Here is a 17,481-nt window from a genome sequence, read left to right on the forward strand (position 1 = left end):
AGGGAAAGTTTTCATAGAGAAGGCAATATTTGAATAGTATTTAAGAAATTCTAAGAGATGGAGGTGAAATGGGGGGTGCTTTCCCAGGTGTAAGGGGATAGTCAGCAGTAACGGATCTGGGAGAACAGAAAATGGAGCATCATGTGAGAAGAGTAGCCAGAAAAGCACTTTAAATTGAACCTAATATGCAAGAAAAGGTTTATGATTTAGTAAGGGATGATTAGATTAGAAACTAGGGTAAGATTGATGGTGTGGAGAAGTTTAGCAAAAATAAAAAAGCAACAAAAGTGATTTGAATCTAGAGGCAATAGTAATAGCATAGAATTTATTGAGTAGGGGATTGACAGGGGTCAGACACGCATTTTAGGAAAATGACTTGGAAAGCTGTGTGGGGAATGAATTGGAAAGGGGACAAAAAGGAAGTAGAGAAACCATTTAGGAAGTTATTTCACTACTGTAGGTAAAGTATGAGGAGGATCCATAATAGAATGGTAGTCATGTGGTGAATAGAAAGGGACAAATTCTAGAGGTGTCATTACAGAGATTGAATCAATAAGACTGGGCAGCTGACTGACTCGGGGGGTAAAGGTGATGTTTGTTATGTATATTGTTTTCCAGGATTTATTTCATTTTGCTGTGTATCACTTCACAAAAGTCTTCCCATGTTTCCCTGAATTGCTCATTTAATCATTCTTTGCAGTACAGTAGATCATTTTATCCTGGTCATATATTAAATTTTTAGTTAATTTCTCACCCATTTTATCTCTAGTTTTTTTTTTCTTTTTCTCCATAGCATTCTAATTAATTTGTTAAAGTCAACCTTGCAACTTAGATAATTTTCACAGAAACTATTAATATTATTAAGGTATTCCTACCACCAGTTCTTTAATTAAAAGAAAAATCTAAAGCATTAGTCTGGGGAATAGATAGTTGAGGCATAAGTAAATGATATGAAGGCATCATAAGAGAGTGGTGAATATTTTTAATAATAGTCAGCATTTATATATATATATATATATATATATATATATATATATATATATATATATATATTGCTAATTAAAGTTGATAAAACACCTTACCTGTGGGATCTCATTTTATACTCACAATAACCCTGTTAAGTGAGTGCTGCTATTTTCCCCTATTTTAAAATGAGAAAACTGAGGTTGAGAGAAGTGTCTGAAGAGGCATTTGAATTCAAAGGAAGCATTGCATACTAGAAGTCCAACACTACCTCCTCAGTATGCAACTTAGCTGCCACACAATAAATAAAAGAAAGTATGTTTGAAATATATCAAGAGAGCTTTCTATTCCTAACTGGAGGTAAAAGTGTACACTCTATAATTACTAAGAGAAATTTCTTGCTCTTTTGTTGTTTTATTTCAAAACAATTAGTATTTACTCCCCCATCAGACTTTTGAGATATAATTAATAGATATCTGAATTTGAAGTCAGAAGACCTGGGTTCAAATCCTTCCACAAACATCAGCTATGTGACCATGGTTTAAGTCAACCATCACTGATGATGTCACAAGTTCCTTCTATCCATGTCTACAATCTGATGATCCATCTGCTTTTTTTTAGTACTTTACAAACATGGAAAAAGAAGAATTTTGTTTAACCATCCTTGATAAAATGCACTGATAGATATTATTGTATACACATTTTATTTTATTATTTTTCAATTGATAGAAAGCAGTTTCCTAATTCCCCAGCAGTGAGAAGTTTTCAGCATTGTTTCTATGATCTCATCCCAGCTAAATGCATGTCAACAGAATACTTTCAAAACATTGATTGTTTTTTTGGCCCAAAGATTTTATTGTATTCCACTAAATTGAGATCTGCTCTGGTTAGTTATAGTTCTTAATTATTCCATGAATATATCCTCCAAAATGTCCAATATTATGCCTGATTCTTCCCTTGCATGTGGAGGAATGCACATTACTAAATAGAGAGAAGGAAGGAGTTGCCCCATAACTCAGTTTATCCTAGGCTTCAAGAACAATTGATGTTCTTGAGCCAGCAGCAGCCAGGCAGACCCACAGTAAGATAATGGAACAAATTGTTAGGCATTATTAAAGTGCCCCCTTTTGTCACAGAGCAGAGTTGGACTGTGATTAGTATCTTATTCTATTCAGTATGCCCCCAAAGTCTTAAAGCAGTCTGAAATTTTAATAGTTAATAGTTTAATTTAATAGTTAATCTGTTTAATTGTCAATAGCATAGGATTATACTAAGACTTTGGGGACACAATCTACAATAAAGGCAAATAAATATCATTTTTCACTTTTCTCATTATCCCTAAAATTTTGTCAGTCTACTGTTATATTAAGTACCAAACTGCCTTCTTAAGCACTTCTACATTCATTCTCAAAGCTGTCAATTATTTATTACTTAGGTTTCCCCCAACATGAAAGTCTAAGCCATAAGCTTACTTTGATGAATCTCTGATCTCATTAATGTTTCTACTTCATGCCTGGGTATAGATCCCTGCCTTTTCACAACCTGTGAAATTCATGTCTGTGTCTTCATTGAGGAGGGACATTTTCCTCTGTATTGGAGACATTCTCAGAATAAGAATAATTATAGTATTGGAAAGGACCCCAGGGGGTCATCTGACTGAAAACAAATAATCCCCACTACACCGTATACTTGACAAGTGAACATGGAGTCTCTGTTTGAAGACCTCCAAGAAGGGGGGGGAACTATCCCCTCTATAGGAAGCTCATTTTAATATTACGGACCTCTAATTTTTGGAAATGTTCCTTGCCTAAATCAAAATCTGACCTCTGAGTCAAATGGAATCAGTCTAATTCCTCCTTAGTAATACAAAAATAAAATAATTTATACAGTGCTTAAGGTTTCCAGATTTGGACTCAAAGTTTGTTACCATCATGGCTACCCTCTTTTTCTATGATCTCTGTCTCTTTCAAAATCTCTCCTTATTACAGTGGCCAGAACTAAACCAAGGTTTTCTGGGTGAAGTCTGATCTTAACACAAGTCAAGATAGCATTAACTTCTTTTTTGACTATCACACTCTCCTATTGACATATTTAGTTTGCAGTTTAATAAACCACCCAGATATTTTTGAGACAATCTTCCACCTAACCATGAATTTCCCATCCTGTACTTGTGAAGTAACTTTTTAAATATATATAAAACTACATTTATTTCTTTTTTCATAATATATTTTATTTTCCCAATTACATGTTTAAACAATTTTAAAAATTAAAAAAAGAAAGTTTTGAGTTCCTACTTCTCCTCTCTTTTCTGAGATGGTAACAAACTTATATACATTATACATGTGCAATCATGTAAAACATTTTTCTTAGCCATTTTGTACATGAAGACTCAAACAAAGTAGAAATGAAAGAAAGCGAAAATTGCTACTGAATTTCATCTTTTTAGATCCATCCCCTTCATACAGATTCATTTGTAAAATGAGAGTAATAATAGAGCCAACTTCCCATGATTGTTGAGAGGATCAATTAATATATTATTTGTAAAACATTCTATGAAACCTTGAAGTGTTTTATAAGTGGTTGTTAGTGTTTATCTAGCCTGTCATGATTTTTTTGGATCATGACTTGTATGCACTGGTTCTTTTTGGAAATTCCTAGTACCAGTATGACATTTGGAGTGTGAATACTTTACATTTCCTTTCATTATCAATTTACCTCCTTTTCTATAGTATGGATAGCTAGATAGCTAGAAAGAGCGAGAGTGAGAGCTAGAGAGAGAGAGAGAGAGAGAGAGAGACAGAGAGAGAGACAGAGAGAGAGACAGAGAGAGAGACAGAGAGAGAGAGAGAGAGAGAGAGACAGATGTACCTGACTCATTCCAGCTCTCAAGAACCAGACAACAAATAGAATTTAAATGAAACAGATCTGTTCACATTTTTCTTTGGAGATAATTCTCTTAATTTACTATAATAGAACCACCTCTTTGTACTATACCAACTAATTATCTGATACACTGTAAGGAAATGACTTTAACTGCTAACATGAGTTCCCACTAATTTTTTTCTGTAGTATTTAAAACATTAACAATAGCCATTAGAACAACTTTTTTTTAACTTCTTTTTTATATTCTATATTAAAACATTAAGTACTTTTGAAGTCTAGGTAGATTTAGTGCTCTGGTAAAATTTTCAGGCAGAAGGTATATATATTTAAAATATTTCAAGATGAGATTTTCAATAGAGTACTGATTATACCATAAGCAATTTATTTTAGGGCACTATTGCAGTTTTTCTAGAGTTTAAATTTGATTAGCAATTCATAGTATTTTGATGACCTGTGACAAATGAAAAAGACTATAGAATTGGGTAGAATTACTAGATCAGATATTTTGCTTTGAGAGTGATAAATGCAGCATAAAAAATTATTTAAAGATCCCATAGTATGGCAAAAGTGATAGTAAAGAAAGCTGTCACCACTATATCTATAAAGTTATGCCTAATGAAACTGTTGACAGTTGGGTTTCATTTGGCTGATCCAATCTGTCTACAATCTCATGCACTGATTCAATAATTTTTCATTATGATGAACTTTCCAACTTTTTTTCAGTATAAATTTTCATTTTTTTAAAAGAATTTTCATGCTTCTATGGGAGCAGAGTAATAACAGAGTATGACAGCCCTTCTGGGGGACTTTAAGTCTCTTTAGGGCAGGGAATATGCCCTATTCCTCTTGGCATCCCTTACAATGCCTTCCACAGTATTTTGCAATTAGTAATAACTCAATAAATGTTTATTGAATGAATGAGAGACTCAAATATATCCGAAATAATTTTCTTTTAGTAATAACTTTCCTGTTAATATCCTTAAAATTGCTTCTAATTATGTTTCTGTGATCTATGGCAATGAAAGCAAAACAAAATAATTTTCAAAATCACCAAATAAAAACTCAGTACACTATAAAGATAGCCCACTCATATTTCAAAACTGTAGAAATAAAGTTTCATAATAACTAGAATAAGATATATAATACTATAAGGCATATGCAATGCTTGTTAAATTCATGCCTTTTAATCCCCAATCCCTATCATAGTGTCTTGCATACAATGCTTAATGTTATCAAATTAATTAAGTGTAGAGGATTTTATAGCAAGAGTCTAATGGTCATTATTTAACAACTGGTTCTCCAAAAACTATATTTATACCCATGACTTTCTTTTTAAAAGTATAATTTCTATTATTATTTTCTACATCACTTTCTTAAGTCTAGGTAATCAGCACTGATTTACAGTCTTTGCCAATTTCTGAGGTGTAAATATTCACACAGATAATTTAGCAATCCACTCTTGGCTTGAGCTGGCTCAGTATACCCCTGACTGGAAGGAACCTAAGAGATAAATTAATTCATCCCATTTATTCTATAAATAAGGAAACTGAGCCCTCCCAATTCACTAAATCATTTGCTCCAACATAAGACAGGACATTCAAACTCTGAATGCATTTAAATTCCATTTTTTTTCTATTTCAGGAAATAAAATTCACTATTTCAAGAATCCACAGTTTCATTAATATGGGTTCCTAGTCCAGTAGTGCAGGTCACAATCCATTCAAACCTTCCCATCTTTTTTAACTTTGGCTCTTTCCATAAATCTTCCTCATTGGTTCCACCCAATGATTTTTAGATCTCTTGCCCTTGTGTGTATATTAGTGGAATTCTCTATGAACTGCATTACCTTTAATTTTTGTTTCATGACTGATTAACCTTCTTTCTTGAGTCTGCCTCTCTCTTATACTATATTACACATTTCTGGACATTTTTTACTGGTAATAAATTATAGACTACTCATATTCATCCTGTACCTCTCCTTCCAAAATCTTACCTCTTCAAGATTCCATGACTCCCAGTCTTACAGGACCATCAGAATAATTTTGATGTTAAAAGATGACCTTAATTTCTGTGAGAAACTGAAAAGCATTTTTTCCAAAGGAAATTCATTCAATCATTCAAATATTTGTTAAGCACCTACTATGAACAACAACCTAAGTCCTTGGGATACAAAAAACAGCATCGAAGCAGGTCCTACCTTGAAGGGGTGAACTTCCTATCAACTCTATCCAGTCTGTTTTCTTTCTTCTGTTCAATTGTAGGACAACTCATTGTTCATCTGCAGTAGGTTAAAAAAATAAAGTATAGAGTTCAACAATTCAATCCCTCATTTTGCATGTAAGGCTACTGAGGCTGAAAGAAATGAAATAACTTGTTGAGGGTCAGCTCACAAGCGTTCTGAGGCAAGATTTAAACTGAAGTTTCCTTCATATATACCCTAAGGATATATACTAGAAAGTAATCAGCTTACATTGCTTACAAAATATGATTTTTTAAAATCTTTTTTTTTTCTTCTTGGAATTCACACCACTTATACCAAAATAATGAGGTTTTCTATGTATACTTTGTTAGCTTCCAATTTATGTATTGGTTTGTATATTTGTCACTTTAAGCATATATATATCATCTTTCTCTTTAGGGATAAATCATCACTAAAAGCTATTAATGTAACTGAAACATCATTGGAATATGCAGATTTGGAAAATAACATTAAATACAATGCCTACGTAACAGCAAGCACAAGATTTGGTGATGGAAAAATTAAAAGTAACCTCATTAGCTTTAGAACGCCGGAGGGAGGTAAGTTCTCATGAAAACAAGCTTATGAAAAATGTAATTCTATTTAGAAAGAAAAAGGATCATATGTCAAATCCTAAGAATTTATTTTTTAATTTTAAGTGGCGCGGAAGCCCAAAATCTAATACTGATACAACTGTACAACACTGAATTATATACAGATATACTATATATTTTCCTCTGTCCCTCATTTGTATATTATATAACACCATAATTCCTTACTTAATTAGGTCTCCACATGGTGTACGACACCAGTCTTACCATAACTATGGCCTCTGTGTTCTAGGCAAGGGCTCTGTTAGAAAGAAGTGTTAGAGGAGTTTGTTCAGGTTTTGGAGTCAGAAACCCCAATTAAATCATTAAGAGACATGATATGACTTACAGTAAAGTCTTTGCTCTATTATTCTAAAGGCTTCACACAAGTTCTCCAGTTCTGCTGATCCCTCCTGCCCCCAAAGTGAAAAAAAGTAGCTTTGTCAAGTTAATTCACTCCTTTAGTGGACTTTATTAAAATGTCTCTATCATTTTTAACATTACCAAAGATTTTTTTTTATAAACAACATTGAAATACTAGTCATTCTAAAATATAATTGCCAATGAATGATTAGGGAAATAAAGACTTTTATTTGTTTCTCCAGTACCCAGTGATCCACCAAAAGAAGTCCATTATGCAAACCTCACTTCCTCTTCAATAATTCTTTTTTGGGATCCTCCTTCAAAGCCTAATGGAATTATACAATACTATTCTGTCTATTACCAAAACAATTCAGGTATTTTTATGCAGGTAAGATTTTTTTTTTCTCTTTAATTTCCATCAGTCATCTCTAATAAAAAAAGCTGTTTGGGTTTCTTTATATAAGTATATTTAAATTCCATTATAATTAAAATTCTATTATTATTATTATTATTATTACTATTACTGCTACTAGTACCATTATTATTGCAAATCTAATCCTGAGAGAAAATGAACTTTGACATTTAGACACACTTATTTCCATATATTTTCTATCAATCACAATTCAAATGGAAATATGTCATTTGAGAATATTTGACAAAAAATATTGGTTTGCTAGTTACTATTATTCACTATTAAATATTGAATACTATTATTCACTTTGCTTCACTTATTCTGCATTTTAATATCAACCAACAAATGTTTGTTAATACAGTATTTTTATAACTATTTTTTTTACCCAAAATGTAAGCTTCCTGGATTAACTGTCATTTCTTGTTGTCCATATCCACAGATCTTCAGCCCTCAATTTAAATGCTTAAAAGTAAATACTATATCATCTATGAAGGACATATAAATGGATCTAAACGTGCCATTAGAAGTTTCTTCATGTAGACATGGATAGCATTACTTTTTGCAAAAAAAAATATATATATTTGCCATTTGCTATTCATTCCATTTTATCACATTTCTAAGAATGCTTGAAGTATATGATCACCACAAGGTGGTCACATTAAATCTAATATCTTTCAAGTTTCATTTGTTTATTTTTCTCTTCTAGAATTAGACTAAAGAATAATATCAATGCAGGTATTATTATTTAAAGACTTTGGAATGGTGCTACAGAGGTCATACATGGTTTGAACATTGAACAATTAGCAGAGATAGATCAAAACAATTGATGATGAATCCAAATATACAATGTCCTTAATGTGATTTTGTAGACTTGTTAGATCATTTAAAAACCCATTGGGATATACCATCCTCTTCAGAGCTCTAGTCTTCATTGTCCACACCCTTCATTAACAATCATTCATGTAATTCATGAGATGTCTCATTTGACAGCTTCCCTGAGGCTGCAAAAAGTTAGGTGAGTGGACTACACAGGTGGTAGGTAGTAGAGTTGAGAGGAGGATGTTTTCCTTGATAGAGGTAGCCCGGGCAAAAATAGGGAAATGGGACATGGCCTGCCAAGTTTGAAAATATTCATTAGGAGAGTTTGACTGGTAGGAAGGGAAGTAATATGAAATAATTTTAGAAAAATAATTAGTAACCACATTATGAAAGGCTAACTATGTAGGTTACCGTGGAAGTAAAGTGACTTTGAAGATGGTGGACTAGGCAAGTGATATGTAAGACTTGTCCTTAGGACAAGAAGAGATGGGTCACATTAACATCACTTGCTTCATAAGATTAGTTCAAATGCCTAATGATATAATTATAAATGGAAATGGAAGTAAAACATTCCCAATTTTTATGATTATTTTAATTAACAAATTATATTAAGTTCAAAACTAAAGGGACTGGGGCAGTTAGGTGGCGCAGTGGATAGGGCACCAGCCCTGGAGTCAGGAGAACCTGAGTTCAAATTTAGCCTCAGACACTTCATACTTACCTAGCTGTGTGGCCTTGCACAAGCCACTTAACTCCACTGCCTTGCAAAAATCCTAAAAAAACCCACAGACAACAGCAACAGCAACAAAAACTTAAGGGACCTGTGAAAGTCAACATCTTCCCTTTAACTTCTTCCTTTAAAGAGTTGCCTGTACCAAGAAGTAAAGTGACTTTGCCCAGGTTACATATCTAGCAGGTATCTATAGTAGAGGTTGTACCTGATTTCCTCACTCCAAGATCAGTCTTATCCATTAGTCCTTACTGCTTTTTTTAAGTTTCAAGGAAAAACAAACAAACCAAACAAACAAACAAACAAGCAAATACTTCAAAGTTATATCACAATATGTATGGGAAGATATTGTAGGGCACATTTAAAAGCACGATAAAACTATAAATCAGCAGAGAGCATTGCAAATTCTGCCTCTAATGCTTTTCAATTTGATGATCACAGGCAAATTAAGAGAGCTATATTGACTCCTATGAAAAATGAGAGGGTAATTAGGATATTTCTCAGGGTCATCTGAGGATCAATTGAGATAACATATGGGGTTTTTTGGGGGGGTTTTGCAAGGCAAATGGGGTTAAGTGGCTTGCCCAAGGCCACACGGCTTTGAACCACACCGGATTTGAACCCAGGTACTCCAGACTCCAGGGTCGGCCACCTAGCTGACCCTGAGATAACATATGTTAAGTGCTTTGTAAACCTTAGCAATATAAATATGGTCCAATGTTATTATTCTCCCAAAATGTTTATAGAATATATGATAAAGAATTATACCAAATAATTAATTTTTAATCCCTAAATTTGGCTATGAATTCAAAGAATAGAGAAAAATATTGCTCTCTGGTGAGTTTCAGATTACAGTAGAACATTTTATACTATAGTTATTCATTTGAAAAGTAGATAGATATATTTATGTATGTACATATATATATATCTGATTTAGAACACATCAACCTAATTAACTGCAAAAATTTTGTTTATATTTCAGAATTTTACTCTCCATGACATAGTCAGTTTTTCTGACAATATGACTATATCTGCAGTAATAGAAAATCTGGCAATATTCAGCTACTATGTATTCTGGGTGACAGCAAGTACTTCAGTTGGAAACGGAAACAAGACCAGTGACATAATTCAAGTGTACACAGATCAAGACAGTATGTAACCTAAGACATATATTTATTTTAAGAAATTTATTTAACTTTTGAGATTTAAAGTTGATTTTCACAGCTTTAGAAACTATCTGGACTAGTTATCAAAGTTTTTAAATACTTTATTTAGGTAATAACAAGTGAGTTTTAATCCTTAATTAGAAAAATATTAATTTAAAATATATTTCTATTGCTGTGAAATTTGGTTAATTTTCAGGCTCTGGAATATTAATTGCTTTACAAAAATACTAATATTATGTATTTGATGGCTAAATTAATGACAATTTCCTTAAGACTGAATTTTAAGATAATTAATTTTATTAATTTAAAAATCACATGTAAGTAACAGATTTGCATATTTATTATTATTATTAATAGAGTAGAATATAATTAATACACAATTATTTATAATTCCTATTATAGATGAATTCATTAATGATTAATGAACATAATCTTGATCTTTACAGTTTTTGGAGATTTACGGTGCATTTTCTTCAACATCATGGATGTTAACATTTTAAATTTTATTTTCTGTTCACAGACACTTATTGATTGCACCTGCAGTGTCCTATAATGATATTTTTGTGCCTTGTAACATTTAATACATTTCATTATTTTTTAGGATTTATCTTGAGATTTCAATGCCATACTCACGATTGCCTGCTTTTCCATATTCCTTGATCCCTTTCCGTCTTCTTGTTCTTCTTGTTCTTGTTCTTCTTTCTTGTTCCTTCTTCTTTTTTCCTTTTTTCTTGGTCCTTGTTCTTCTTCTTTCTTGTTCCTTATTCTTCTTTCGTGTTCCTCCTTCTTGTCCTTCTCCTCCTCCGTTTTTCTTCTTCCTCCTCCTCCTCCTCCTCCTCTTCTTCTTCCTCCTCTTCTTCTTCCTCCTCTTCCTCCTCCTTCTTCTTCTCCTTCTCCTCCTCCTCCTCCTCCTTCTCCTTCTCCTTCTTCTTCTTCTCCCTCTCCTTCGATGCTTCTCCTTCTCTTTCTTTCTTCTTCTTCTTTGAATCAATCAAAGTAATATTTGTTTTTCAGTCCAGGGATGTATTTTGTCAACAGAAATCCAGGTGGTGCAGGCCTTCTAAATTTCCAGTTGCTCTCAAATTGATAAACATAAACTTCTCAAAGCATGGAATATGATTAAAAACTTTATGTAAATGATTTTATTTATTGAGAAAGAAATAGCTTTAAATAGGTGTTTTTAGACTTTTGTAGTTCTGTCCTTGTTTTAATATTTTAAAATATTGTTAGCAATATTTTAGGTTTAAAATAAATATCTGTACTTTTTCATCAGAACTATAGTAAAATTCATGTGGATCATTGACACAGAGTAAGGGCAACTCCCTTGTAATTTCCATACTTCAGCTTTATTTATTCCTGAACAGTTCTATGTTAACTTCTTTCTCATCCATACCAAGATCAAAGTAGCCTTATTTATAGTCCAGTCACTGAAAATTAATTTAGTAATTCATATATTAGAGAATTTGTTTCTACTTTTGTGGTTTCTATCATAGTAGGTTCCTGTTTCCTCCCCTGTATCACTTGAGTTGCCTTGGAGATCAAACTCCCTATCCCAGAATTACAAGTTAAAATGTTACTAATACCTCTCATCTCCATGGCAACTCAAATGTTTCATTATAAAACATACCATTTATCTGGATTGGGCCAATATTTCTAGGAAGAGGGAATCTACAAACTACAAAGAGATTATCTGTCCTAAAGGTCACTAAAATAGCATCTCACACTGTGAAATAAGTTATTAAATAGATTTTTTCTATATAGTTGAATTGTAGAAAATCACTCACTGAAACTATTTTAAGTATAAAGATATATTATGTATATATATTTATATAATATCTATAGCTATCTCTATCTATCTCTATCTCTATCTCTATCTCTATCATCTCTATCTCTATCTCTATCTCTATCTCTATCTCTATCTCTATCTCTATCTCTATCTCTATCTGGATTTATAAAACCTATTAGTAGAGGGGCAAAAAGGAAAGTACACTTAAAAACTACCATATTTCATTCAGTTAACAAACAATGACTTAGTGTATGGTCCTTTTGACAAGACTGCATGGTCTACTTCCTTAATAACAGTTTAGCTAAGTATGAAAAAATTTTTTATTAATAAATAGTCAACCAGGTAATGTTTTTGCTTCATTATCTCAATATGTGAAACTAAGAAAAACCACAAAATAATCCTTAATTCTATGTAGATCCCTGCCATATCTTCAGTAATTAATTGTGTGTGACCTTAGGCAAGTCATTTAACCCTACTGCCTTGCAAAAACCAAAAAGAATAGAGTAATTGACCACAATGGGTTAAAGATCACTGTTTTTCAGCCACTGATGAATTTAATTATTATTCCTCTAAATATTTGTTTGATGGATAATGAGTTGGCAAAAACAATTACATGAAAATAATGTCTTGCAAGGAGGAGACAGCTTCTTACCTCCTGGAGGGTCTGATGTATTTGTTCAAATGAACAAAGACAATTAGAAAAAAATATATTATAACAACTAGCATTTTCTATAATCAGAGTGATAAAAAGTAATCATGTCTAGAAACTTATGACATGATATTTACAAAATATCCATGCTATGTATATTCACTTGTATTTGAATTGCAAAAACTCATGACTTTTCTGTTTTGCTTATTATATATCATAGTACCAGAAGGGCTTGTTGAAAATCTGACTTATGAAACTCTTTCATCAACTGCAATAAATGTCAGCTGGTTCCCACCATCTCAGCCAAATGGTCTAGTCTTCTACTATGTTTCACTGAGCTTACAAGGAAACCCACGTAGAACAAGACCACCTCTGAAAACTTATGAGAGAAGCCTGGTTTTTGACAATCTGAAAAAATACACTGACTATATATTAAAAGTCACTCCGGCTACAGAAAAGGGATTCTCTGATTTGTATACAGCCCAACTACACATCAAAACAGAAGAAGATGGTAGGCTTAGGATAATACTTTTATTTATCAAGCCTCTGCTTATTTTCAATCTTTTCACATGATTTTTCTGATAGAAAATACTTTACTTTTTATTCATTTTTAGTTTGTTTCTAAATAATAGGCTTTTATATAAAATTACAACTTTCAATATTCCTATGACCTTTGTTATGATGGTTAACTATTAAGGAACATGATTTCCATTTGTTACTAAAGACTAATCATTTAATAATGATAATTCAACTTCATTTTGTCTTTTATTCTTTTTCTCTTTTATAGTCCCAGACTCTTCACCAATAATCAACACTTTTAAAAATCTTTCTTCTACCTCAGTTTTTTTATCCTGGGATCCCCCAGTACAGCCAAATGGTGCTATAATAAGTTATGATTTAACTTTAGATGGACCAGATGAAAGCTATTCTTTTACTACCTCTGAAAACTCTATCATACTGGACGAGCTCTCACCATTTACTCTATATAGTTTTTTCGCTGCTGCAAGAACCAGAAAAGGACTTGGTCCTTCTTCTACACTCTTTTTTTATACAGATGAGGCAGGTAAGAGATCGTCATCTTGCCATTTTGCTGCTTTCAGGAACTTTTATTCTGAAAACAGGAACAACAAAGAAACTTAAGGTGTATTTGACAGTCTTCTTATAACAGGTCCACAACTATTGAGCTGCTTTTCGATATCCTCTAATAATGAAGTACCAGGACTCATTAGTCTACTTTGGAAACTCCTGGTTTGCATTGCAAAGACATAAGCAGTTGTGGTATTTGTTTTGTTTATATATTTTTTTCAAACTAAAATACATTTGTGCCATAAATCTCTATGGTTTAATGTTTTGGCCAAATACATCTGGAGTGTTATTTTTATGTGGTTAATTTCTATTAATTTAAATCTTGTAATGTTTTTTTTTTCCTAAGCACCACTAGCACCTCCACAGAATTTGACCATAATCAATTGTACTTCTGACTCCGTGTGGCTAACATGGAATCCAAGTCCTCTTCCAAGTGGCATTGTTAAAGTTTATAATATTAAAATTCATGAGAATGGAACAGATACTATATTTTATCAGGTAGGTTTTATAGTCTTTTGGTAAACATGAAATTCTATTTGAGTTTCATAAAGACATCACTGTGTTTTACTTAACTTTGTGCTACCCCTCCCTGACAGTGCCTAGAATAATTCTCTATAGACAGTAGATACATAATAAATTTTTAAAAATTAATTTAAAATTTAAAAACAGAAAAAAACTTTTTTCCTTTAATTTTAGCAAAATCCATTTAGAATATTTTTGTTACCTTAAATTGAAGGAGGAGAATATGTGTAATTAAGTAAGCATTTATTACAGTTCTATTTGATATTGCTAGTACTACACTGGGTAGATTGGTAAGACCTTGGTTTATTTATTGGGAGGTTTCAGTCTTAGACTAAGATAATGTTCCTTTCCATTGACTTAATTTTGAGAAATAATTAAGAAATATATTTTTACATTCTAGTTTAAAACTGAATGTTATCTTCAGCTAATTATTTTTTAAAATTGAGATTTGCATGTGCATCTATCTTTTTCTCATATAAAATATTATGGTTGAAAATTTGCATTTTATATGTAAAGTGCTGCACAGCATTCTAATTAGTATTTAGAGTTGTAAAAAAGTATTCTCTTTATTTAAGCATCAATTCAATTGAAATTCTAAAAACATTTTAACAATTGAGAATCATTAGGAGAATATGCATGTTATTATGACAGAATTCTGAATATACTAGAAAGATTAATATTTTTGATTGTGAAAAAATAGGTGTCATTCTCATTTATCTCTCTTTAAGAAATATCTCATCTTTTTTGTCAGAAAAATAAAACATGGAATGTTTATATTTAATTACATCAAGAATAGGGAGGACAATCTGTTTCAAACACTTTCTTCATTTCCGTAGGGCATTATAATTTGTTACTGATGGCAAATCACTTTAATAACACTATTAGCTTGCAAAATGAATCGAAATAATGAAAAAAGAGTAGTTAAAAGTCTATTATAAAGAACAGGGACTTTCTTTCTTGAAATCAAGATATTGCCTTAGAATCTGATAGGCTGGGTGGAATTTGAATTACATTACTCAATAAATGCGGAATCTGTTTCCCAGAAGTGTGAAATTAGATTAATGACACTAAGCCCCTGGCTCTCTATTTTCCCCCTGTCTAATCCTAATTTTCTTCCATGTCTCTTATATGTGCCTGTTTTTACTAAGATTTTTTTTCCTCTCTAGGCTGCATGAGAATAATAGGAAATGGATAGCAGGAGGGAAAGAGAGTATTCAGTTTTTAAGGGTAGTCATATCACTAGAGATGGATTCATATAGATGGAATTCCCATATGCTTCAATTCCTTACCCAGAATAGAAATACATCTGAGATTTTTGTAGGCTATGCTTGAAAATTTGAAGTTGTTAGTCACTGAAGTAGGAAATTCTAAATTTGTAATCAGAAGTAAATTCTAAATTTGTAATCAGAAGTCTTGAGTTAAAATATTTCTTCTGCCACTTAATATCCTTGGGTCCTCAGTTTCCTCATCTGTAAAATGTAAAAGTTAGACTAAATACTCTTTAATCCTGCTCAAATTAAGTAAGGGGAGGCAGCTTGGTGGCGTACTGGATAAAGCACCGGCCCTGGAGTCAGGAGTACCTTGATTCAAATCCCTCTCAGAGGCTTAATAACCTACCTGTGTGGCCTTGGGCAAGCCACTTAACCCTATTTGCCTTGCAAAAACCTAAAAAAAATTAAGTAAGAGAATACTTGAAATTTGAGCTCAGTGATGCTTTGTCTGTAGTCTGAAGATCAACTCAAATATTAAGGGACCTGCCACCAAAAGGTTGGCCACTAGATGCTGATTTTTTTTTTTGGTAGGATGACGCTTAAATGTTATAATATTTTTGGAAGAGATTGAAGAGTGCTAAAAATCACAGAATTTTCAGATCCATTCATAAATATGATGGTTTAGAAATAAAATCAAACTGTAAGTAATCTTAATATCCAACTGTTATCCATTGACCACTGGAGAGGGTTAGCCATATTCATATTGACATTCTTGCTATAAATATAAATAGAAGACACAAACAGCTTACAGATAAATAAGATTCCCAGGAGAAGGGAATAGACTGGTGTCATTATGCACTCTGTAGGGAAGAGCCATCATTTCTTGGAATACTCTTAACTTCTTGCCTTTTTCATTACTCATAAAGAACATAAACACTCAGACTACCATGAAGATAATTAATTTAGACATTGACATCTGTTCCCTAGGCTGTACAGTGGTCAGAGGTTGGACAAGGTATGAGGAAAACCTGAGTTCAAATCTGTGATTTTGGGGGCAAGTTGCTTTAATCTCTGATGGCCTGTTTCTTCATCAGTAAAATGGGGATAACAATAGTTCCTAATTCCTATGACTGCAGGAATAAAATTAGATCACATTTGTAAAGTGCTATGTAAATCTTAGCTAATATTATTGCAAAGAGTCCAGAAGGGAAATTCCATTAAGAGCCTCCTAAGATCTTCCCAAATGAGTCATTCATTCAATCTAAGCCATTTGGTATCAAGATGGCTATAGTAGACAAGAAGGAAAAATAAGTTGGGAAATGCAGCATGACACCAAATAATAAAGGAGTCCAAAGCTCATCAGAAGCCTCTTGAAGACTATCATGAAGACTTTCTTCCAAAGAAGAATTATAGAGATAGAACCAGTGAGAGAGAGAGAGAGAGAGAGACAGTGAAATAGAAATAGTGAACACAGACAGACAGAAATACAGAGACCCAGAGAGACTGAGAGACCTCTAGAGAAACAGAAAGGGAGAGACTGATGATTATCTTACCAACTAGTTACAGATGTAGCATTTATTTCATAATCAGCCTTCTATAGAGCAAAGATCAAAAAAAATCAAAATCAAATTATAAGAAAGAAAAAAGCTTTAAATAACTGACATTTATATGGGAGACTAAGGCTTATATAGAATATTTTCCTGATGAAACCCTAGTGCAAATTTTATTATCCCCATTTTAGAGTGAAGAAAAAAGAGAAAGGCTGGCTGTTTCATCTGTAAAATGAAGGGACCGGAGCTAATATGTTAGAAGAGGAGGCATCAATGGCTCCGAAAGAGCTAAAGTCAAGAAGGGCAGCTGGTCTTGACCATATGTACACACAGAAGCAAATTCTGCTTGAGAAAACATAATTTTAAAATCACTGATAGAACAATTTTAAGTATATCTCAAATAAGAAATTTTCATAAACCTTATTCTATCAGAGCAAGACCTTTGTCTCTCTCACTCAAGTTTCTAAGGGTTTCCTGAGAGGTTTTGGGAGTGTCTTTCCCCCCTACAAGTT

At 32.5% G+C, this 17,481-nt stretch overlaps 2 protein-coding genes across 3 annotated transcripts in view; both read left to right on the top strand.

Annotated features, from left to right (window-relative positions):
* Positions 1-17,481, top strand: part of PTPRQ (protein tyrosine phosphatase receptor type Q) — a 316,015-nt gene that overhangs the window by 125,376 nt on the left and 173,158 nt on the right. The window lies entirely within an intron of this gene.
* LOC141511746 (phosphatidylinositol phosphatase PTPRQ-like) lies at positions 6,375-14,444 on the top strand. Of its 2 annotated transcripts, none has more exons than XM_074220804.1 (6): positions 6,375-6,645; positions 7,281-7,426; positions 9,982-10,150; positions 12,821-13,111; positions 13,508-13,663; positions 14,033-14,444. In XM_074220804.1, exons 1-6 carry the CDS (start codon positions 6,390-6,392, stop codon positions 14,206-14,208), a joined length of 1,194 nt encoding a protein of 397 aa, XP_074076905.1. In that variant the 5' UTR covers positions 6,375-6,389; the 3' UTR covers positions 14,209-14,444. The 2 variants fall into 2 exon arrangements, with proteins under 2 accessions (XP_074076905.1, XP_074076904.1); XM_074220803.1 differs by having other exon boundaries at positions 13,388-13,663; positions 14,033-14,442.

The sequence above is a fragment of the Macrotis lagotis genome, chromosome 2, assembly GCF_037893015.1.
Source record: "Macrotis lagotis isolate mMagLag1 chromosome 2, bilby.v1.9.chrom.fasta, whole genome shotgun sequence".
In the NCBI taxonomy this organism is placed as follows: domain Eukaryota; kingdom Metazoa; phylum Chordata; class Mammalia; order Peramelemorphia; family Peramelidae; genus Macrotis; species Macrotis lagotis.

Excerpts from the sequence above, each read along its gene's own strand:
- LOC141511746 (XM_074220803.1), top strand. The coding sequence starts at position 6,390 with ATGAGGTTTTCTATGTATACTTTGTTAGCTTCCAATTTATGTATTGGT. Across the intron at positions 10,151-12,820 it reads AGTGTACACAGATCAAGACA|TACCAGAAGGGCTTGTTGAA; the intron begins GTATGTAACCTA and ends TATATATCATAG. Across the intron at positions 13,112-13,387 it reads CATCAAAACAGAAGAAGATG|TCCCAGACTCTTCACCAATA; the intron begins GTAGGCTTAGGA and ends TCTCTTTTATAG.